The 26,519-nt window shown below is 30.5% G+C and overlaps 1 protein-coding gene across 1 annotated transcript; it reads left to right on the top strand.

Moving 5' to 3' along the window:
• The first annotated feature begins 23,118 nt into the window (after nt 1-23,118).
• On the top strand, nt 23,119-25,702 carry LOC111397363 (calmodulin-7). The gene is made up of 2 exons (XM_023024253.1): nt 23,119-23,328; nt 25,005-25,702. Exons 1-2 carry the CDS (start codon nt 23,253-23,255, stop codon nt 25,376-25,378), a joined length of 450 nt encoding a protein of 149 aa, XP_022880021.1. The 5' UTR covers nt 23,119-23,252; the 3' UTR covers nt 25,379-25,702.
• Nucleotides 25,703-26,519: the final 817 nt, after the last annotated feature.

Raw genomic sequence — 26,519 nt, 5'->3', positions numbered from 1 at the left:
ACGTTTAACAAAAATTTTAGAATAATGTTATTCATTTTAGTAATAATCACCCATTTAATTTTAGGTGGTAATAGATCATCTTATCTATCATCAACCATTAGATAAATGATATTCCACTATCACCTACACCGATAATTATCGCTATGATGAATAACATTTATTCTTTTCTTTTTCTATTAATTGTGCTATTAATGTGACATTCTTTTTATTTTGAATTGAAATCTTGATGTGGAACCGTGGAAGGCAATGAGGAGAAGCAAGCAAATTTCTATAAATACAAAATCACTTTTAGAGAATTCATATTTTTAGGGAAAAAGTTAGTGAGTCGATTAAGTTATAAATACCACATCGATTAAGTTATAAATACCACATCAAGACACTTGACTCCGAGTTCAAAAAGTGCCTAGCTTGCTGAAATTTCAACACATGACAACATTTCGTATAAAAAGAATTTAAAAATATGTCAAAATCATGTAAAATCCTCATTTATTTTAGTTATGATGAACAATGAGGTTAACGTAATGTTTATTTAAATTCAAAAATGAACAATTAGAGGTTTTTATAAAATGATAAGTGTAAATATCAATGGCTTGAAATAAAGATAAGGATGAAATAGATGGATGAGAAAAAAGTTGGGAGCCTCTCATTTTTTAGGGGGAAAAAATTGGTAAACCAAATATAATTAAGTTATATGTATATTTCTTGTCTGAATTCGGCCAGCAACGTGAAAGATTGTCGTAAAAATCAACGGAGATAATGGATGTCACGTGTTAGAATGTTATTTCAATAGAATGTATAATTAGCATAATTGAACATTAATAGGTGCATGACATCATCTTGAAACTTGATGGGGATGAAGCAAGACATGATGCAATTAAATATTATGATTAAATAAAGTAATTGTTTGATAATTACCCCTAAAACTTTAGTTTTATATGTAAAGAAATTGCTTAAAGTATATAGATATCTCTAAAAATTACGTATAAGTAAAAAATTATCTATATTTAAAAATTTCACATATAAGTTAAAAGTTGTTTATAAATAAAGTGTTCATTTACGTGTAACAAATTCCTTATTAAGTTAATTAAAAAAAAACACTTCATAAGTAAAAATAATTACTTAGAACTAAAAATTATATAGGAAAGATTAACAAGATCCTTTTTTTTTTTTTTTTAAGTAGAGATGTTGTCATAAATTACAACATAGCACTAAAAACAATACTTCCTAATCTATCTTAATATTAAGTAACCAAATTGCCACAATAGCAAGTCTCCAACTTTAAAAAATGAACAAATTAGCTATGTTTGGCTCATTATATAATTTGTCTATTGAAACTCAAATAATTTTTTATTCACATATTTCGAATGATGCATAAGTACTACTCACATATTTATCGCTAATTTCTATCTATTTACAATTTAAACCATTTATAAACACTTACGTTGCTGGGTTTCGTGTTTTAAATTTCTAATATTTCTTTGTTGCTATGCAATCATTTTTCAATTACTAGAATCTTATAACATCTTGTTAAATTGTCACATAGTCTTCATATATTCATTTTTATGAAATTTTATTTTGCTTTCAACTTGAACAAGTGCTTGAAGAATTGAATCATTATCTCGTGTTATTGTGCGGATATTGTATCATTTTGCTCAAATATAGTTGATACCTAGGTTTGTACAATTTAACAACAATCTCGTGTTAAGTGGGATAATTCGTTGAGTTTAAGCATAACAATAAGCAAAAGGGAAAAATAAGTTACAATTATCCTTTTAAAAGGTGATGAAGGGGAATATCCCAACATAAAATTTACTAATTGGACTTATTTCTTTTTAAATGTTGAGGAATAATTTACTACTAGAGGGAGAGGGGGGAGACAAATGGTATATGTCTTCATTTTCTATTCAATAGTTTATAAACCCGTCCTTGAAAACAAAGTTGAAAGAATCTCTATTGCCATATCCGACGATGTTAGCGTAGTTAGGGTTGTTTTACAATTCCAGCTTTTCCACATAGTTTGATTTTTCCCCTAGTTGATAAGGGACTATAAAAACTCCTATTTTAATTATTGCTTCAAAAACAGTTGTTTAGTATACCTAATCCTAATGAATTTAGAAAGTCAAAATCATGACACGAAATCAATTAAAAACTTTAAAGAATAATTCAAATAGATTTAGAGAATGACCAGTTATATTTGTGGGCAAGCCAAAGTATGTGGAGAAACAAATTTCTTTAGTAAGTTTCATTATCAACAATGTCATATAGGTTTCTTCTTCGTATACTCTACCTAGGCCTATCAAAGCACAAAGTGGGTGGTCTTCTTTTTCTCTATTCAATCGAGAGAAACCCCAAATTTGAATTGTTTTTCTTTTAGCTTGACTGTGTAAAATATTTGTTAATCTCAATAATTGATTTTTTTTTAATAATTAATTAGTCTAATCCTCTTGAATCTTTAGGTGGAAATGAAAACACGTGCTTTAGTGTTTCATGTTTGTCCGACCCAATGTGTACTTGTCTGCTATTTGGAAGAAAAATGAAAGTGTGATCCACCGTATTCTTGTCGCCCATTTAGTTCCGGAAACTACAACAGTAAATATTGACTTTAACAAAATTATGTACAAGAAACCTCTGTACATTGTGACAGCGGTGGAATGATTTGATATTCCAATTTGATTTAGAATAATACTATGTATACACCTCAAGACGTATACATAGTCTTACATCCTCCTCACTTGATGGGGTCCACACATCTAAAGTCGTGTGTAAGCAATTATGTACTCGTAGTATTACCACTTTGATTTATTTTTTTAAAAAAAAAGGTTGAACCCCAATCTTAAAGGCCCTCACCGCCCCGTCCCTAGAGTTTTGTGAGGGAGGTAAATCGTATGATGTGCTCCAACAGGTCAGGGAACAAGAGCTGCATGTAAACTGCGCTTACAATGAATCTAATTTTATGTTTTAGGAATCGAACTCCCACATTGCGGCTGCCAGTAAGGCGTGAGATAACCTCACTCTTGTCCTTTGCACCACTAGACTATGCCCCGAGGGCAACCACTTTGATTTATTTTCAACTTGGTAAGGTTGTTCAAGCTGTTGGTAGACATGAATCAATTTGACACGAAGAGTCACTTCCATTTCAAGCATTTTCATTTATTAACACAAGATTACATAAGACGATGTGCACTACTCGCTTGGGAAAAGAATTATTAAAGGTCCGTTTGATTTCCATTATTTTCAAAATGCGTTTTTCTCTATCTTCTTTTCAATCACATATTTTTCATTAATATAATATTATACATAAATCAAAAAAATTTCACCATACATTTTCCATTGATCTACCATTCTAAAATTCATTTTTCCTTAAAAATGGATATCAAATACCCTCTAATGGTCAAATATTCTTGCAACAACCTACGAAGGCTACAAAGACACCATGTGATTGTGGCTCAACAAACACTTTCAATAAAAGGATAGTGTGATTTAGCCCTCGTTTGTCAACCATTCTCCCACATTCTACCATATTATTTTTTCTACAGTACTCATTATCAACCACACATTCTTCATTAAAATAATATTACACATAAATAAAAGACTTTTCATTCCTTTTTAACCACACATTTTAACATCAATCATTATTCCATACTCCAATTTTTGAAATTAAAGGACCACAAACAGGGCATTAGTCCCAATATTTTTAACATCGATAACAGTGTGATAGTGATTTCACTATTAAAGAATTAATGCTTAATACCAACGAGACTAAATAATATTAATCTTCAGTAAATAGTATGTCAAAGTCATAAATATGAGTCTCATTTTTACTTAGAATATCGATAATCGTAATCTCGATTAATTTTATGATAAAATAAAGGGGGCTTCTAAATTGAAGCCATGGAAACAAGGTGCATGACTCAATCGAAAAGGAGAACGTGAGATAATGCAAAACGAACCATTTGATCGTCTACATCAGCTGAGACTTGAGAGGACTGCAAACTGGAAATGGAAATCATATTTAAACAATTTGAAATGTGTGTGTCAATCTTTTGGTCCACTACAACACTCTCTATTCTCTAACTTAGACATGCTTCTTTAGACAATTATTGTCTACACATTCAATGTTGCAACGTGCTTAAAATAAAACAAAGAAATTAGTAAAGATGGCAACGGGACAAGACACAAGCAATTTCCCCGTTACCCGTTTAAGGCAGATTGGGTCGGGGACCCGTTTACGTATCCATTTATTTTTTTATTTTAGTTTTTGATAATTTATTTTATTGCCCCCATTTATTAAAGTGAGACTATAATATAGTTATTAAATTTTTTAATTAATTAATTAATTTTTAAAAGTTAAATTATTCGAATATATTTGGTAAATTAAGATTTTTATTATTTATCATATTTTTTAAATAATGTTAGTGTCATCTTCTATTAGAATTAATGAAATTTCGTAAAATTTTTCCATTTAAAGTGTTGAATTCTTTTATAAAATTAAAAAAAGGGATGGGTGGGTGGCTGTTACTCGCACCCACCCTAAGGAGAAATTATCCGACCCGACTCGACCCGCACACCCGATTAAATGGGTAACCGGTAACCCCCGTCCCAAAATATCTGGTTTGACCGACTTTTTTTGTCATCTCTAGAAATTAGCGAGGCTCTTCACAATCCGTAGTGACAACTAACTTGTTATATTTGACACTTGCATGTAAATTGAATAATAAGTGATAAAAATACAGTGCTCTAAAAAGCTCGTTTAGACGTTGCCTAGACTTCATCTAAGCGTGAAGCTTGACTATATTACTTAGTCACGCTTTGCGGGTTTTTATGTCTAAATTCACTTAGACTAGTAAAAACTTGAAAATTGACATTGTCGCATAACCACGCTTTACGTTTTATAAAATGTAAAAATTTAAAATGAAGCAAATAATACAATTTATTAATTATTATGTTTAGTTCAGTCTGCTAAATATGTCGTCAAACTTATAAATGCTACAAATCATGCAACGCGTACGATATAATCTAGTTTGACAAATTTGGTTAACAACTCACTAAGCAACATCACATTCATCTATTTAAAAAATTATTTTTTAAAATTAATGGCCTGAATTTTGACAACACCAACATTGTCATTCATAGTTGTACAAATAGCATAATTGTAAATGCCACACACCGCATGTATAATCAAACTATCTTCTCAAATTTTTAAATCAAGGTAGATTGAATTGCCAAATTTTGATAATTCAGGGTACAAGTTGCAATTGACTTAGAAATCAAAGGACGTTCTTGCTTATACAATAAGGGCGTGTTTGCAGACTTGGATGCCGAGTCCCTTAAACAAAGACTCTGTAAGCCCTTTAAGAAACAACGCCTACAGGTAAGATCATAATTGAAGGATAATTTTTCGGATTTCAAATACAACACAAGAGCCGGACTATTCATCTTCAGTCAATCAAGATGTGGATCAGTGGCGGCCCTAAATATAAGCGAAGTAGGTGATTGCCTAAGGTCCCGCTTTGGTGAGGCCTCAAATTATGTAAAGTTAATTGGTTGGTTGAAGAAAAATAAAAATTATATTTATGAAATTCTAAAAATAAAATTATCGTATGCAAACATAAGAAACTAATAAAAATTGAAAATACAAAAATCTTTAAAATATATATATATATATATATATATATATATATATATAGATGGTAACAAACTTATCACTTACATTTATTTATCAAAAATATTACTTTCCCTATTTATAATTAAGTTGACATTTTATTTTTCAAACATTCATTTTATTTTTTTAACCAAACAAAATTTTCAAATTCCATATCCAACAATCACACCCTTATTTTTTCAACCCAACAAGATATAAATTATTTCCCTTTGAATTAAAATTTTGAAAATTCAATGCAATTTGGTTTGATCTCGCTACCATTGTTACAACCTTACAATTTTTTTCTTCTTTCTCTCTATCTTCAAAACATATATTACAAAGTAAATAGATTGTTTTTATATTGTTTTGTTTTAATATCATGATAATAATATTTTTAGATGTTTGTGGAAAGTATTTTGAATTTAATAATTCTTTATCCCTATTCATACAGATACTTCTTATTTTTAAGTTAATTTCTTATAAATTAATATAAAATTAGAAACTCGCTTGTATATGATGATCATTTTCATTATTTTGTTATAATATCTTTTGCAGTCACATTCTTCAATTTTGTACATAATCACTCAAATGTATAATCAATTTTGTTTGAAATAGTTGCAGTGAGAAAATAATCATACAAACGAGCATACCCATTTGCCATTTCATTGTAATTCTATTTGCCAAACTTTATTTGTAATTTGTATCGCTAGTTGAATTTTGACACTTTGTTAATTTTCTCTTCAAATTTTTGGGCTTAGTTGTCTGTGTTGGATTCTTTATAATTATATTAAGCCATTATTTGGTATCAATTAAAATTTAGATTTTAATCTAAGTCAAAATCAACAATTAATTTTAATCATATATTTTATGGGTTCCAAAACTTTAAATCCACATATTTTATTTACTTCTATCAAAATCTACTAAAATTTTGATTTTAGGAGTTGTTTGAGTCCTATTTTTCTAAAAAAATACATTTTAAAATATTGTTATGATGAATAATGCGTGGTCAAAAAATAAGAAAAAGTTTCAGGTTTGCATGTAAAATTATTTTTATTGAAAAATGTGTGCTTGAAATAGTGTCAAATTATTATTGAAAAATGTATTTTGATGAAAAAATTAGGCTCAAAGAAGGGTTTAATTTCCATGAAACAAGCTAAAACTCTATACAAGGAGACTCAAAATATAGGACTCGATTAAAAATTGGCATAAGGTCCCCAAAATATCAGGGCCGTAAGCCCTCGTTTCATACCGCTAAAAAATATGATTTAAATCAAAGCGAAAGTTAATAGTTAATTTTCACCACACATTTTATAGAACCGACAACTTTTCAATCATACATTTCATAATTTTTATCAAAATATATTAAAAACCTGATTTTAACCTCCAGGGCTGAGAGTGATCTTGGTGGCATGGATCTTGGGGATTGCATGGTGAATGATGGATGACAATCCACAATTTTGGGATAATATGAACATTACTAAATGTATGGCAGTTAACCAAGTCAGGATGTAGGCACAAACAGGATATGAGTCGTTTTGGTGCAGAGTTTTTCAAAAAAAAAAATTCTCAATAAGACATTTTTCAGGAGACACATAGTGATGAAGATATCGTAGTTATGTTCAATAATGTACAAACAACCTATAAATATGATTCACGAGGCCTACAATTTCAGGTACATCACATCACACCACCAATAAATATATAACTTTTTAAAATTAAATATTGAATTTGGAAAATAAATTATTATTTTTTGTATAACGTTCCATATTACTATTGTTGAAATATAAGGGTTTTGCTGAAGTAACAGGTAGGCTGACAGCAAGGCTAGGGACCTAGGGTTCCTGTCAGGGAGGCCGGCCCTGTTTTTCTAGCAAAACCCAAAATATAATGTTTCCATGCCATGAGCATTATTAGATGTGACATTTTACTTGCAAGAAATTGACTTCTTTGTTTGAGTACTAGACTTATCCAGACAGCCATTAAATAAAAACACAAGAAATGTGATAAGAATATGACGTGTTTAGTATATTAAATTTGACAAATTTGCGTGCCCCTTTGGATTGCAATAGTGGCATTACAATGAGTATTCCAATAAATGTTGGTAAATTGACTTTATATTTTTCTTAACGACNTGCCCCTTTGGATTGCAATAGTGGCATTACAATGAGTATTCCAATAAATGTTGGTAAATTGACTTTATATTTTTCTTAACGACTCTAGTAAAGATCAACCAAATTTTACGAGAGGATTCCGAGAATTTTGAATGGAACTTCAAAAAAAGTCAAATTATCTCTTCTAATTCGAGATGCTACAAAAGTTTCAAGTGTATGTTCAATTAATCCCGTTATTTTTGTTGTTGGTGATGACCATAGGTAGAACCCATAGTCAGTATTCATTAATTAAGGAATTAGTGCATAAAGTATATTCAACATCTCAAGTTCATTCTATTCTAAAATGATAAAGCGACGAGCACTTAGAAATGGACATTCCAGATTTTAAAAAAAATGATTCCCTGTGCACTTTGATTACCATCATGATGTAATGCATCTGGCAAAAGATTTATGCTGGACCATCTCAATTCCACTTCTAATTGCAAACATTAAATTTTTCCCATCTATGTGAGCATTTTAACCTCCAATATCAGTATTATTTGGGATACATAACGTACATGATTTTGTAAACTTGCTACATTGCCAGGGCCACCTATCATCGGGGACAGCTGGTCCTCGGCATTGCCAGTCCGGGCCACATTGGCCATGGCAAACAAGCTTTATTCATTTGAAAAAGATAGAAAAAATAAAAAAATGTGGGACCTTTTTGGATTTGTCAAAGCTACTAATAAGACTCTAAAGATGTGGACATTTTGGACGAAATGACCAATGTCCAGGCTTTTAGGGTAAATTTTGAATTCAAAATTTAAAATTTCTGATGAGATATGTACCACCTATAGTGGTATTTTTCAGTGGCGGATTTAGGGGAGTCCTAGTTAGTGGGTAAAAAATATTGCCTTATAAGTTCCATGTTTGTATTCAATCACGTTTGGTCCATGCTTGCAATTTTGATTTGCAAGTTCTCTAATTCAACAACACCCTTGACTTCCCAATTACATTCAACCCTCAAAATCACACAAAATCAAATNATTCAACAACACCCTTGACTTCCCAATTACATTCAACCCTCAAAATCACACAAAATCAAATATATAGTATGGGAAAAAAAAAAACTCACTTATTATTTCCAATCAAATATCATATATGATGAACAAAGTTGAACCTCAATTGTGATGGTATCTCTATGGAAAAGCTGTGGAAAAGTATCAAGGTGGGAAGCCACCTCAAAATTATCATCATTAATGGCCTTGTCAACTACTAGCTTATTCGTCGCCTTTTTTCTTTCCAATATCGTTGTACTAAAATACTTATTTAAAAAAAAAAATATCACCTTACTAAAATCCCTCTTTGCACCCCTACTGCAGATGATAAACAAAATTCAACCAAAAAAAAAAAAGAGAGAAAGAGAGAGAAAAAAAAAAAATACAAGTAGGACCTACAAACTGAACTTTGCAGTTTTCAATCTGTCCCACCCTAAATCCAATTACGACATGAACACAAACACAAACGAGGAGAAACAGATTTCGGTGGAAAAAAAATAAAAGTAAAGAACAAAGGAGAGAAGATCAAATATAAGCATTAAAACCTGTAACTTCAAACATAAAAGTTATATACCTAATTGAAGAATGGAGATTGAAATTGAAGATTGGAGGAGGTTTTTTTTTATTATTTTTTTTATGGAAGAATAGAGTAAACCGTAGTCTGTAAATGTGAGTAGTCAGGGATAATAATGGCAACTACAGAAATTTTGAAAAAAAAATCAAAATCAAAATCAAAATTTTTTTTTGCGAGGTCATTTGATCCCACACGACATCAAGTATGTTCGCCTCTGGTGATGACATCGACAGCAAGACTAGGGCGATGACATGTTTTCTAGTATAAAATCATATTGTACAATGTCATCTTTGCCACCAACACCACCTCCAACTCTTTCACTGCTCTTGTTTTAGTTTTGTGAGTTTCGACCAGTTCAATCGAATTTAACATGCCCACAGAGAAACCCTATGCGCAGATTATTTTTTTTTTTCCCTTTCAACTTTTCAATTTTTTTCATTTTAAAAAGGATAATACTATTCGCAATCGCTCACTGCTACAATCGTCCTATATGACATATACATGACAACTAATTGTTTGATAACTAATGCGACAGTTTTTTATTGACTTCTGTATCAAATAACTACATATCATATGTATGTCACGTATGACGATTGTCGCAGTGAACGACTGTAAAGAATAGCTACGAGTAGTGTTGGTGCATGTGCTTGGAGGTGGAGGTAGAGTTGGTGTTGTCATTTTTTAAATGCATTAAATTAAATAGAGAGAAAATAATTCTCTGCCTTTTTTGGTAATCTTGAACTTTGCATATCTGGGAACTATGAATTCACTTTAAAATCAAAATATGAATAATTAACATAAAATATTTTCTAAAATCTGGATTTAATAATGGGCTGGCTGAAATTACTACACGGGCTTGATAATGAGCTATGGATAAATGCTAGAATGGGCTCTAGGTTTTTGACTGGGTTCTATGGGTCCGATCTGTTTAAAATGATCCTCGAAAGATGGTTACCAAATACAATTTCATTTTTAAGAAATTAGTTTTAAATATTTAAAAATCAGGTTGTAATTAAAAATAATTAATAAAATATATTTTATTAAATAAATAGGTTAATCTCACAATTATACAATTTATGGTCATAATTACGCACTTACAGGCCACAATATATTTATCGATAAAAAATTATCAAATTAATTAGTCATGCAATATATTTATTGTAAATCACAAATTTTATATGTCAAAATTTATTTTTCAATCACAAATTTTATAAGTTACAATGTATTTATCTATCATATCAAATTAATAGGTTACGTATTATTTATAAGTCACAAATAACAAATTTATAGGTCTCAACTTATTTTACGGTTACAAATTATTAAATTAATTAATTACAACTTAAAAAATTGTAAATCACAACCTCACATTTATTTATACATATTATTTATTGGTCACAAATATCCACTTTGTTGATCACAATCACCCTAACAATTGGTTACAAACACCAACCCCACCCTCACCAACCAAAAACCACGCCACCTTACCACAACCATGTGCACTACTACTATCATCTTAGGTGTGTTGTTGCACTCAGGCACTGCGACATTGTTGCGCATTGCGTCAAAGTATCTGTGGGCGTCGCTTGTCGACGTCTTTGATGGTGTCTTTTCATCTCTCGATGGCGCCAACACATTGTTCCATGTGTGAGGGAGAAAATAGAGAAAGAATGAGGGGGGAGAGAGAGAGAGAGAGAGAGAGAGAGAGAGAGGATAAATGGAAAATAATTAGGGTTTGGAATGAAATTTGGTGAGTGGTGTGGGGTGGGATGGATAGACAGATTAATTTAATTTTATAATATTATTTATTAACATTAAAAATTTTAAACAAGATTTTGAATTGAAAAATTGATAAATCTGTGTGGGTGTATTTCAACATAATCCTTTTTTAAAATTTATAAAGCCCAATCAACAAAAAATATCCAAATCAGGAATAATGCAGAAATATACTTCCTCATAAATTCCACCTTGATCCCTAGAAATTCGTTAAATTGCATATTGATCTCAAACTTCTAATGAATTGCAATAAGGCTTCGAAACCTCAATAACGAATTTCTAACTTATAATTAGTCCGATAATAAATTATTTGCAACATGTAATGGCTCCCAAATGATTTATTGGTCCCTCAAACTATTGGAATTTTTCACTTAGATCGATAATATTCGTAACCTAGAAAATAGATTTTATGACTTGACCCATAGAATAAATCCAATATATATCGATTATCACTACGGATTCACCTTTTAAAACAAAAACATGAGATTTGACAATATTGTTTAGGAATAAAATTGTCTTTCTCAAAAATATAAGTTGAATCATGAATTTTATAAGTATTTTGCAAATTCTGTCAAATTTGTCACTATCTATTAATTAAACAAACAAAATTAAAATTAAAATTCAAGTTTGGTGAAATAGACGAAACATACCCATGACACAAGTGACTTGTAATACTTCTCCTTGTTTGGTTGTAATGTAGGAACAAAATCGTTCTGGAATTGAAAATAAATAAAAAAAATAAAATGTATACACTCTTTAGGAAAATATTTGAATTGAAATTTGATATTTCTAATGAGGTGTATTGCCTGAAGTGGTACCTTTATTTGGTGCCATGGTTTTTTTTGAGTTAAAAAGATGAGGGCGCAAATAATTGTTCCAACGATATCCAATTACGAATCTTCATAAATGTATTTCTTAGTACGTTACAAATGAACCAATCTCCAAAAGCTCTATTTCAAGAAAATTGACCCTTTTTGTGAGTCTATATACCAACCCGATAGTATAGTATGAGATGACAAGTCTCATAAACTAAACATGCTATACTCGAGTACCCGAAATAATAAAGTCGAGTCTTTTGAAGTATAGTATAACTTTGTCGAAACGAGGCTCTAGTGTTATAAGATGCAGTAGAAATAAATAATGAAATATTTATTGATTTAGGGAGGCGGTGGGGAAGAAGGTTTTAGTTTTTATTTTTCCTTTTGTTTTTGTATGATTTGTTTTGACAAAATAAAATTATTTAAACTATGATTTCAAGTTTACTGAGGCTTAAGTTCAATTTATTGTCAATGATAGATGAAGAATATATTTTTGTGCAATTATATAATGTGTTTCGTTGTCACGATAACAAATTTGTCACATAATTTTTTTTTTTTATCATAGGTCAACAGTATACATCATATGTTGCTGCTTGTGGAGATTGGCAAGTTTAATTTCTATAATTCAAATCTGGGATAATTGCAATCATGGTTCCAAGCATTTCTACACTTTGTAGGTTGTAATATTTCATCTGTTGCATCCATGGTCCCAAACCTTTCAAGTGCATACGGCTAGGGGATAAATTGATGGAATTCATCCATTTTTCTATTAGTTAACTAGAAAATTAGACGTCAGAGACGAATTGAGGTGGGGGGGGGGGGGGGGGGTTGGGATGGGTTGTAGCCCCTCCTCCCTCAGGTCCAAGAGCTTTCTTTTTAAGGTATTTTTTATTTTATTTTTTTTTTTTGGTAAAAAATAAGTTTTTTATGTGTAAATTTTTTTTTCCGCGTAGTAGCTCGATTTGAAATTTTGTAGCATGGTCTTGGATTCAAACCTGGATCCGTCCCTGTTAGACGTACAAAGAAAGTGTATTTTAATAAAAGAACAAAATTATAACCTTTCTCACCATTATAAAAACACCAAAGGCCTAAATATAAACAATTCAACATGCTCTTAATGTTGGTTTCAATAGATTAAAAATGACGGCTGAATTATTTTATGTTTCTTTCTTCAACATATGGATGATAATAGAGCGGGTGACTGTGCTCCTTTCCGTGGAGGATTATTAAGAGGCATGTTAGGGAGGGGATTAAAATATCGTCGTGTATTTGTTTTTATGACGATTTGAATTAAAAATAAAAATGGAAAAAAAAGAGTCGAGGTTGGTTTCCGGGCGAAGACCATCCTTTTCACGCCGCTTCAATTTCCCGACAGATAAGAATTTGAGGTGGAACAATGTAAGACGGACATGATCATATCATTTTGCCGTTGTCCCATCTCAATTTCCTAATAGGGCTAGATATGATCTAGTTCAGTTTGATTCTCGTTATAATTGAACTGGATACGAATTTTCGGGCATTTAGTAAGTGGAACAGTTGGGTCCAAATTTAATTATGGAATCGTTCGGATTTGATTACATTCGGTTCTCGAGTTTCGTACTATAATTAAGGCCCCGTTTGTTTTCCATTAATGTAAAAATGAGAATGAAAAATATAGTCGTTACGAGCCCAACACAAGAGATAGAGTGCTTGTTTGGTAGGAATTTTGTTAATTGATTTTTTGACTGTCAGAGATAAAGTTGGTCTTACATGTGAGAGAATAATTCAAAAATGACAGCTGAAATAGTGAAATAACGGTAAAAAATTAATGTTAATTGAATTAAAATATCTACCAAACATGCTCAGAAATTCAAATATAGTGGCTTGATATGATGGATAACGGTCATACTTTTCATTTTAATGACCAAATAATGGAAAACAAACAAGGGCTAAAAATTTTAATATTTACAAAATTATATTAATTCAATTAATGAGACATTCAATCTTAGCTCTTATAAAATAACGCAGTTCAATCTTACGTATCTTTTGCATACCTCTTTATTGAGTTCTTTATAGATTTGATTGTTAAAATTATAGAAAGAAAAAGATAGTGAGCTCACAATAATTAAGATAGGTGCAATCGAGCTTCAATTCAAATTTTCAGATTGGTAAAAATGACAATATTGTAGAATAATATATTTGGGTAAAACTTTGGACAGTTTGATTAAGTTGTGTTTGGATTGAAAATTAGAGGTACTAAAATCATATTTTTGGGTTTGAGCTAAATTAATTAGTTAGCAAATTTATTTTAAAAATAAAATGATTTGATTTTAAAATAAATAAAGTAAAAAAGTAGGGAGATTTAGAATATCTCGATTCAAATACCCGTTCGATAATCGATTCTCGATTCAAATACCCGTTCGGGTATTTAATTTAAGAAGAATCACTCGATTCAATTTAATTTAGTTCGAGTTGGATTCGATTCGATTCGATCCGATCCGATTCGAGAGTTTTGTTCAAACTTATTTCCTGACATGCAACATTTCAAGATTAGACACACTAGATTGGAATGGAGGAAATACCTGCTAATAGCCTAAATAGAATAGCAAATTGTGAGATTAGGCCAAAAAATATAATCATTTGAAAAATAGCCTTTGAACAATAATCTTTCCAAAAATACCCTTCATAGAGAATTTGCAACCAAAGCCATTACAATGTATAAAAACCTTCGATTAGGTCCCCAAAGAAATATAGATCATGAATCTTTAATAAATTTAAACCCAAAAATTATACAAAATTTTATTGATCTAAGAAATACAACAGATAATGAATTAAATTATTTAACAGAAGATCTGAAAAGTTTCTTTACAGAATATTTAGATTCAAAATTAAAATATAAAAATATTTATATAGATAATAGAGCAATCAAAATAGAAAATAATATATACAAACAAATTCTTAAATTGAAAAGAAAAATTAACAAATTAAATATAATTATTAAAGAAAAGGTTTTAACAAAAGATAGTGAATTTTATAAATTCTTTTGTAATCTTATAAATACTTATGAAGATTTTAATTGGATTCAAAATCTTAACCCATCTGCTGCACGCTTCGATGAAATGGTATCAGAGTCATGTTACGAACCTAAAATTATAACGAGCATGGTAGATAAAGAAAATATAATTGAAAAATTTTTGGAAAAAGTTGAAAAATATAAAAAATCAAGTTATCCCTACTTACCTAAAAACACTACAAATGAAAACTTTGAGGATATACATAAAAGACTAGAGAATTTAGAACATAATCTACAAGTAGGAAATGCTCTTTTAGATAAAAGCCTTAAAGGAAAAGATATGATTATAATTAATCCACCCCAAGATTTAGGATAACACAAAAAGAAAATAATAAAGAGAAAAGATATGGAGAAAATCAATATATGATTACAGATGTAGAAAAACTAGAACAAAAATTCTTAGAATCTACTGGTGAAGAGTATGATGAATATAAAAAATAGTTAGAAGAATTAACTGAAAGAATGGAAAATACTAAGATGAACACTAATCCATTAACAAGTCAAAATATAAAAATAGAATTCAGTAATGATGAAGAATACGATTATCCTTATTATACTATGATACCTCTTAAAGAAGGTATTAATCAATATAGGAAAACACAGAAAAGATACACTGGAAATATAAGAATATAGTCCATAAAAGAAACAAATTCAATGAAATCTTACAATGAACCAATCCACATAACGGGAATATGGTTAGATCTAGACTGTGTACGTAAAACTACAGTTATTGAAACATGGATGAAAAATACAGACTTAGCAATACAATTTAATAAATGGGAGACATATACAACTTTTGGATATATAGAACAAACATTTAGAGGAATTGTTTCTGAATGGTGGAGAAAGTTACCAGAAACTACTAAAGGAAGAATAAAGTATGGAGAATGTAGAACTAAAGTATTAGATAATAGGAACAGTTTAAATGATCAAAATATACAATAAATATTAAAAATGTTTGAAAAAGCTTTAAGAACAGAGTTCTTGGGAGATAGATATGCTTCTAATGAAGAAGAAAGAAAACAAGATGAATATAATGAAGGAATGATAGCAATGAAAAATTTAAGGATATGTGATACGTGTGAATTAGAAAGATATACATGTAAATTTGAAGAATTATACTATATATTAAACCAAGGAGATTATCAAGAAAATAAACCTATACTAAGGTCTTATTTTATAAAATTACCATTTCCCTGAGGAACTAAGTTATTAAAAGAATATGAGAAATTACTACCTTTAAGAGAAGAGGAATGAGTAAAAATAGATAGTCTTGGAAGTAGGATTGAATTTACAAAAAGAATGATAGGCTCATGGTGCAGAAAAGCTCTTAAGAGTAAAAAAGCATACAAAATAAGAAAGAATTATTTGTGTTGTTACAAAGATATAGGTCAAATTGAATAATTTGGATGCCATAAAAAGAAATATAAACCATATAAGAAATATAAAAGAACATTCAAAAACTACAAAAAATTTAAGAAAAGAAATTTTAAACCACACAAGAAATATTTTAAAAGAAGAAATTGGAATAAAAAATCCAGACCAAGAAATATTAAAAAATGTAAATGTTTCATCTGTAATGAAGAAGGACATATTGCCCCCACAATGTCCTAAAAAGAAAGATAAACAGAATATAAAAACTCTTAGAATTTATGAAAAATTACAAGAAGATAGTGAAATAGAGCCAATTGAATACTTTGAAAATTTAAATAGTGAATGCAGTAGCATTTATGAATTAGATACATTCTCATCAGAGGAAGATTCTGAGGAGATAATATATATGAATCAAGAGATACAACAAGCAGATCTAGAAATAGAGGTAGAAACAATTGAAGAAGTTGAAGATTCGATAGAAGGTATAAATTAAGAAATTACCTTTGATATTAAAAAATACAAAGAAATAACCAAGAAAATATTAGACCTATAAGAAAAAGATGTATTCCAATAAGGATTTTTAGAAATACTACCAAGAGTAAATAAAATAATTGTAAGTATGAATTATAAAAAAATGTCTATCAATATAGAAGATACTATACGAAAAGCAAGAATTCCTATAATTACAAAAGAATGGGTAAAACAAAAGTTATCCAAAATTTCAGAAAATATAAGAAACAAATTGAAATATGTTGAAATAGGAGGAGTCCAGATAATGATAAAATGATTCTTTAGAGAAGGTATGAACATACCAATAGAAATATACTGTATAGACAACAGAATCTTACAAGATCCTGTAGATGCTCTATTAGGAGCAGTTGTAGGAAACTTATTCTATCAAAAGATGATATTTACGGTAAAACCAAATTATGCAATATCGCTAATTGATGAAAATATTAACCAAAGTTTCAATCTATATTATAGAATTGGAATTTAAAAATGTTACGAAAAAGTAAGGCTATTAGTATAAGTATAAAATCAATTTTTGTTTTTAGTACTAGTCATCATAACAATCTAAGAAAAATAACTGATAATATTATCATACATAAAGATTTTGAAGAATTAGCACAATATATACCTCCTAGGAAATACCAAGAACATAAAGTCACTATACCAGAACAAATAATGCTTGATTTTCACAAACAAGCTAGAGAAATTAATTATGAAGAAAAACTGATAAGAAGAAATAGTGTCAGCTTAGAAGAAGATAATCTTATTGCAAGATTCCCCCCTAAACAAGTCTTTAAGATAAGCAAAATCAAGAGATTAAATATTGCTGAACCATCAAGTTCGCAATATTATATCAAAACAAGATATGTAAATCAAGAAGGATATAAGAAGAATCTTCTCGTCCTCATTGACACTGGAGCAGATAAAAGTCATGTAAATGCTAAATTTGTTAGTCATTTAATGAATTTGAAATGCCAGAACCCTATATATTCAAGGATTATTTGGAAAATAATCTTGAAATAAGGAAATATGTAAAGTTCCCTCTTATACTTATGGGAGATGATCAGAAAGAATATACTAAAGAAATAATTCTATATAAAGATGAATTATATGGAGTTGAACGTTCACTTGTATTACTAGGAATGAACTTTCTTGAGAAACACAGTCCTTATAAAATCTGTCAAGGATATTTAAAAATAACAGTTGATGATAATCCAATTATCATATCAAGAATAGACGAAAATATGAAATCATTGTTATCATGGAAAGAGTAATTAGTACTAATTCCATGAGTCCATATATTGAAATTATACTCAATATAAAAAGTTATTGCAGAATTAAATTTCATGCTTACTTAGATACAGGAAGTACAATAAGCTTATATTTACCAAATCTACTACCATCTGAATATTGAAAAATATAATTCAAAGAAAATAGTTACCGCTACAACAGCAGGTGGAAATAAGATAGAATACAACAAATATGCTACGCAAGTACCTTTTCTAATTTCCTTTAGAGAAGTATTTATTGATACAATATATATGTCAAACACAATTGGATGTGATATTTTATTAGGACGAAATTTTCTATTAAAATATGCACCATTTACACAATATATTGATAAATATATGTTCACATTACCCTGTGCACACAAAATATTTACACAAAAAATGAACAAGGTTGTTATAATAGCATATAGTGACATAAACCATTAGAGTTCCTCAACCCAGCGTGGTGGATGTTGGAGTACAGAAAAATTTAAACCAGTTACAGTCCTAAAAATGACAAAAGAAAATAGGTTAGAAAAATTGAAAAAAGAAATTCCGGAAACATATTTTGAAAATCTTTTAGAAAAATGGAATACAGGCAAAATAAAAGTAAAAATAGAATTAACCAATCCAGACACTATTGTTAGAGTCAAACCCATGAAATATAGCGTAGATGACCAAAATGAATTTAAAGACCAAATAAAAGAATTGCTAGAAGCCAAACTGATTAGGCCTAGTAAAAGTCTACATAGCAGCCCAACCTTTATGGTTAGAAAACATAGCGAGATAAAAAGAGGAAAAGTCAGGATGGTGATAAATTATAAAAGGCTAAATGAAGTTACCAAATTTGATGGATATTACTTGTCAAATAAGAACACGCTTATTAAGCAAGTAAAAAATAAAAAGATATTCTCAAAATTTGATTGTAAGTCAGGTTTTTGGCAAATCATGCTTATAGAAGAAAGTAAACCATTAACTGCATTTAGTACGCCCAATCTTTTAAGACAATACGAATAGAATGTAATGTCATTTGGGTTAAAAAATGCACCACAGATATTTCAAAGAAGAATGGATGAGGTAATTAAACCAATTACTCATTTTTGTATTGCATATGTTGATGATTTACTTATTCATTCAAATAATATTAATAAATATATTGAACATTTTGAAAAATTTTGTTATATTATGAAAAAACATGGTATTACACTTTCTCAAAAGAAAGCTGAAATAGCTAAAAAAGAAATAGAATTTCTAGGATTATTTATAAAAGAAGGAGAATTGCAATTGCAATCTCATATTGGAGAAAAACTTCAAGAATTTTCTAAAAAAATCAAAAATAAAAAATAATTATAAAGCTTCCTTGGTATATTGAATTATGCTGAAAGATTCATTGAAAATTGTGCCAAATTAAAAAATTATTTTCTTCCAAAGTTAAGAAAAAATATAATGTGGTCTTAGGAAAAACAAGATTGTGAAAATATAATAAAGATGAAAGAAGAATTAAAGGCATTGCCCAAACTTATAATTCCACAGGAAGAAGATTTCTTTATCCTTAAAACTGATGCTTCAGATAATTTTTGGGGAGCAGTATTAAAGATTAAAAAGAATTATAAAGAATATAAATGTAAAAAGAATTGTTCTTATCCTGAGATACTTGCAGGTTATACGTCAGGAACATTCAAAGAAGTTGAAACTAGATATGAGACGAACAGGAAAGAACTCATTGCTGTAAAAAGAGGAGTTCAAAAATATGAAAATTATTTATTACAAAAAAAGTTCTTGATTAGAATTGATAATACTCAAGTTAAAGTTTTTTTGAAAAATAACGTTGATTCATCTATTACCAATAGATATATTATCAGGATACAAATTTGATTTTCATACTTCAAATTTGATATTGAATATATTAAAGGAAAAACTAATTTTCTTCCTGATTATCTCAGTAGGGATGAAGTTAGAGTAACTAAGGACGAAAGTCCAAATACTTGAGATAAAAGTTTCCTATTTGGAAATACAAATTCAAAATATCCAAGATAGCCTTCAAGGCAAAAATATAACTCTTGAGACAGATGTAACTTGTACCAAATCTAGTATCCCTTCACAAGGATCAGTAAATATTAGCGCTCTCCCCGAGAATAAAGGGAAAGAGAAGAAGGTAATAGGAACCCCTTCATAGGGAATACTTCAACCTATTACTGGTAAAGAAGATATTCAAAATATCAAAAGCGAAAGTAGTTCTTCACAGATCCAAACTAAATCTAAACTTTCTATTGAAAGAATAGACCTAAAAGATATTGTCAAAATATGTCATAAGGCAAAATTTATCAGAAAAGATAACCATGAAGAAGTCATATTCTTTATTGTTATTTTTAATGTTCTATCAGATTGGTATCTGGAGATTGAAAAGTGGATGAAGACTCTCCACTATTCAAAATACAACAAGATAAACTTCTATCCAGGAGCACCAGCCAACTGGGTATGAAACTGTTTTGAGATAGGAAATATATTCTGTATATATCACAGCAAAGATCTCAAAAAAATAGCCCAACTTCCAGCCAACGTCAGAAAGGCTGTTAAAAGATATACTGAAATCGTCAAAACAACAAACATATACATTAGATTCCATTCAACAACTATGGAATGGGATTCCGTTCTTGAATATATGCATCCATCATTCCATGTTATCAAAATGGGACTTACAAACCAATATTTTTTACCAACCAGTCAAAATGTTGTTAAAAATGGATATCAAGATATTATAAATATGATGCCCTACAGAAGAGTAAAATGATACAAAGAAATATTTGAGCACGTAACCCAGATAATTATTAAGAAAGAAAAAAATATGGATTTATCCATTTGAAAACCATATAATTTACTTCAATGCAAGGATGACTACAAAGGAAGAAGACATATGTTATCTTGACCATCTATTATCCTCAATTATCTCAAACCAAATACATGGGTCAGAAGATATGACGAAAGAACTATGCAAACTACTCTAAAATTACAGTGACCACCATTATGAATACTGTGTAGTGGAAGATATGAGTCAAGCATCTCTCAACAGTGAAGAATTCCCTGTAGAATTCTTTGATTCGAAGATGGAAAAGTGATACCGACAAAAGTGACCATTTATCACTACTTTAATAAAGAAATTTATTAAAGAAAGGAAAAGTGATACCGACAAAAGTGACAATTTATCACTACTTTAATAAAGAGATTTATTAAAGAAAAATTGTGGCTACTAAAAGACAGAAGATAATGCAAGAAAGTTTCCATAATTGTGATCACTCACCTACCAGTTGTCAAAAGTGGAAGACAAATTCAAAGATAAGGCAAATAATTTTAAAAGGAGAGGTTTACCTAGCAAGAAGATAATGGGGAAATCGGTGGAGATAAGACTACTGAGCTATCCACCAAAAGAAAGGAGGATACAATTGTCAAGATAAGATTTTCAAAACCTTCTATAAAAGGGGGCAAGAAGAGAAGGGAAGGCATCTCGAAACAACTTATCTCTAAAACAATCTGAAGAAACACATCTCAAAATTTTTGTAATATGTATACACCACTTGTATTCAGAAAAAATTTAGATAGTTTGAAGATAGCAAAACTTGTAATAAGATAATCACTTATGGAGTTCTAAATTTCATAAGGTGAGTACCAAAAGTATGTAAATATCGATTGTAGGCATGTACTATTTTAGTTTATGAATATTAAAGTGAAATTTGTTATGTTTAACAAAACTTTCATAAAATGATTTCGTTAAGTTTCTCATGATTCCTCGACAGTACAGATAGAGATTTTAAAAGATTTTCAAAATATTGATTTTGAATGAATGTTAGCCATGCCAAAGTACCCGTATTTGATGAATGGTTTAGGAGAAAAAAAGACAAATTTCTAACAAAATCATAGCACCTTGTGTGTGAGTGATCTTTTAAAATTTCATTTCAAGTAAGAACTTGATTCTGAAAAGAGTTTGAATAGAGGTGAAAACAGAGACTTTGAATACTGTGATATAGCGTCTGTGGTAACACAGCTAGTTCTCTAGAATGAGAAATGCAACCTTAATTGAAAAGCCTTTTGCGGAAGCGGTTGTGGACCCAAATGAAAAAACTTTTACTTGATTCAAAAGATTGATTAAGTACATGCAAATCATCTATAAAAGTATACTGGAGGGAAAGCCTGTTTACTTCTATTGGATTACTATAAGTTATTTACTCGCTCTTACATGCTTATGTTTTGATTAATTTTGATGAACACTTTACAAGCATCCACATCCATTTCTAATAGTGATAATGATCCCAAATTATATTTAGATGAGAAAGATATTTCGTTTTTATTTAAATTAACTGAAAAGTCTGAAGATATATTTTCTGTTGGCAAAAAAAAATTTGAAGAAATATATCTAGATATAGATTATTATTGTAATCATAATCTAAGAATTGATTCCATAGGAACTAGTAGAGAAATAAAAAAAGGTAGAAGATATTATAACTAAATATAAAGATATACAAGAAGAAGTTTCAGAATGAATAGTTTTAGGATACATAACTGAAAACGATCAGCCTAGAATCTTTGAAGAATTATCAAAATACAGAGAATATTTAGAGAAATTAGGAAGAATTGTAAGATATAATCCTGAAAGACCTAATAATTAAAAGATATAGGATACATCTTACAAATAATAAAAATAAGGGTAAAATAGTAATTTGTCTTATAAAGGCCATTGTGAAAAATAGAACTAATTTTTCAGTCATTCTGAAGGTTACCCCATTGGAATGGAGGTGATCAAATCATTTTACCCCCATTCCCGCCTCTGTTTCCTAACTAGACAGGAATGCAAAGCCGGGCAACGCAAGAAGGGATATACTCGAATCATTTTGTCATGCTTAGTCTAATCACTTACGGAATAATTAAATAAAACTAAAAAAAAAAAAAAAGCGTAGGTAAAAAAAAAGAAGAAGCAAGGGTATCAGATTATTTACCCTTGTATCCGATTGTATATAATAACCACACTTTCCTTTTTCCTCTTGATACAAATCGTTGCTCTCTCCCTCTACGAGTTATTGATCCAACGGAGAAAAGAAAATGGCGGATCAGCTGACCGACGATCAGATCTCCGAGTTCAAGGAAGCTTTCTCGCTATTTGACAAGGATGGCGATGGTCAGCCCTCTTCTTCATCCCATTGTATTTATGTCTATATATTTATATTTTCTATGTAAAATTTTTGAGGTTTTTTCGATCTATTATGAATCTGCACGCATATCCGTGTCTAGATATTTGTAATATAATGTGAATTATTGCTGGGTTTTTGATTTATTACGTTTCTATCGGCATGTATATGTGAATTTTCGTTGGGCTTTTTGATCTGTAATGGTCGGATCTACTTGCTGGTTTTATATTATTCATCTGATTTTGATTTGTATATATGGGTCTCTCTGTTTTATTTTGCCTAATCTAATTCCTGTAAATTGCTCGACTTCATTTGGTGTTTCTATGCATGTGATTGTGTGTCTGATCTGTATAAAATGTACTAGAGATATCCTGTACCTTGCGAGATGCCCTGTTTATGAATTTGTAAATATACGTGTTTTTGTATTTTTTTAACAATTCACTTGATTTTTTTTCTAGTGGATACGATTGGATTTGAGGTTTTTTTTTTTGGTCAATGCTTTATGTAATTAAAGTTGATTATTGTGAATGAGACGGAGGGATCCTATGGGTTCTTACTCAATATAATTTGACTCCAATCCTTGTCATTCCTCGTGACTGTATGCTGAGACCAGCGGCAAAAGTGCAGCTTCTAAAGTAGTCGGGAGTACATGTAACGATCCGGGTCTCTATACCCAAACTGTTCGCTTTGGGTGGGTCTTGCATTCACTTACCCCTCACGATTTTCTATCGTGTCTTTCCAATTGGTACCAGGATTCAACATAAGTCTTATTTAAGGGTAATGTTATAAGTTCGAATCCTGGGAGACGTGACAGAAAGTCGTGAGGGGTAAGTGGGCACAAGGTCCACCCAAAGCGGACAGTACGTAAGCTAACGGCTTGGGTATATAGACCCGGATAGTTACAGTACATGTAATTATGGTTATATTTTTGTAATGGAATCTGTGATGTATTTTAAATCAAACTATTTGGTAACTGTAGTTGGATTTTGTGGCTAAGTAATCAAATTAAAGATTATTTGTTGCTGCTCATAAACGCATTGAATGTTTGATTGCTAAAATTTTAGCATTGATTATCTTGATTGCCTTTGGTTTAATAGAACATCTTTTCTTATGCCTTTTTTTTATTATATTAAAGACCTGAGAAAATAAATTTTTTTTTTTTGTGAATAAATCTTTACGTAACTTGTAACATTCTTTTGAACGAGTATAAACTTCAAAATTTACTTAATCCACATTTCCAAGTAAGAGTAAAATCAATTTGTATTTTGTGAATATAAACAATTTGCTGATTTTCCTTTAGTAACTTGCCTATGCATGACGTGTGTAAAACAGTGATCCGCACACATTGACCTAATTATTGTCTGAAGTAAGCTTTAATGCATATGTCTAGCATTATTATATTGCTGTTGTCATCTTTTAATTGTTAACTCTTATTACCTTAGTAGTTTCTATGTATTTGTGGCGCTCAGTCAGTTTGAATGATTTATTTTTATTTGTTAAATATATACATATTACCCCATGTTACAACTTCTATTGTTATGAAATAATTCTTTTTCAATTTTTGTTTGTTATGGTAATAGAACTTGTGCATAAACTAATTTTAGCTGTATAAGATGTTGGTATGATTTTCAGATTATTTTATAGTTGCTTGTGAATTCTATGGCAGGTTGCATCACTACCAAGGAGCTTGGGACTGTGATGCGCTCTTTGGGTCAGAATCCAACGGAGGCTGAGCTTCAGGATATGATCAATGAGGTTGATGCTGACGGGAATGGGACTATTGACTTCCCAGAGTTCCTCAATTTGATGGCCCGGAAGATGAAGGACACCGATTCAGAGGAGGAGCTCAAGGAAGCTTTCCGGGTTTTTGACAAAGACCAGAATGGCTTCATTTCTGCAGCTGAGCTTCGCCATGTTATGACGAATCTAGGCGAGAAGCTCACTGATGAGGAGGTCGATGAGATGATCCGTGAGGCCGATGTCGATGGTGATGGGCAGATCAACTATGAAGAGTTTGTCAAGGTCATGATGGCCAAGTGAGAACCCAACAACACAAATATAAATCTTTGGAAGTATTGAGAAGATCCCAAAAAGGAAAAACGGCAGTTAAGTTTGACAATTTCTGTTGCTGGTTAGGATGTGGTCTTCTTGCTTTATTAGCTTTGTTTTGATGGTTGCCTGATTTCTTGTTTGTGTTTTTTTTAAGTGACTTGTTTTAAGTAAAAGCTTGTGTGCTAAGTCCTTTGTTTTTGTAGTTTGGATTGTTAGTATCTTCTTTCTTTTGACATTTGGTGTTACGAACTTGGAGCAATTGGAAAACTTTGAAATTTTTTCTATCAGCGACTATATTTGTTGACAAGCTAATTTGCCAACTATGTTACTATCCGTTTATTTAATAGTTGGATTCCTATAGTTGTGATTGCCTGTGTTCGGATATTGAAAGCGCAACATTAATAATTTTGCATACTGCTGTTATACAAGGCATGTAACATAATTTTCCAGCTTAGTTCTTGATTTCCCACCAGCTGATGTGCATGCCGAGGGTTCTAGTATTTGTTTCTTTTTCTTCAGTGCCCGAATACTTTCCCTTACTCAACAAGCCGTTAGTGCATATGGAATGTGTACGTGTTTGGCGTCCTTTTGATTTTGGTCTCCCGTGCGTCTTTCCACAAGAATGATCATCATCTAGAGGAGCCTTGTTCTTTTCACTTTCTATTTGTTTCACAAATCAACTAAAATTTATTTTTGAAAAATTGTAGGACCCCATTTTCTACCAGTTCTGCAACCAGCCTTGTCTGCTTGCCATGTTGGTCCCATCCTGTACTTTCCAGGCTTGTTTTACACCTCAAATTCCGAGTAATGAACGTAGGCACACCTTGTTCGAGGGGGCTATAGACAGTTCCCTGAGATTCATTCTATTTGGTACTGATGCATTTGGGTATGGAAAATGTCAAAGTACCCGAATTTTGGTGACTGAATAGATGACCGGCCCTCACATGGAGCGTGAACTCTACGTGAATAAAATAATGCCCAACACCTGAGGTGTGAGTATTCGGTCATTCCGTATGTCAACCATTATGTTTGTGTAGCATGGTCCTTTGGGTATATACAAATCAAGGCATAGATGATGGATGTGATTTTGCTAACACTGGTTTCGGACTTAGACTACCTAGGACAGTGA

This window comes from Olea europaea, chromosome 7, assembly GCF_002742605.1.
Source record: "Olea europaea var. sylvestris chromosome 7, O_europaea_v1, whole genome shotgun sequence".
NCBI classification, from domain to species: domain Eukaryota; kingdom Viridiplantae; phylum Streptophyta; class Magnoliopsida; order Lamiales; family Oleaceae; genus Olea; species Olea europaea.
The sequence above is the reverse complement of the archived record's forward strand: the minus strand, read 5'-3'. Positions and strand labels throughout refer to the sequence as shown.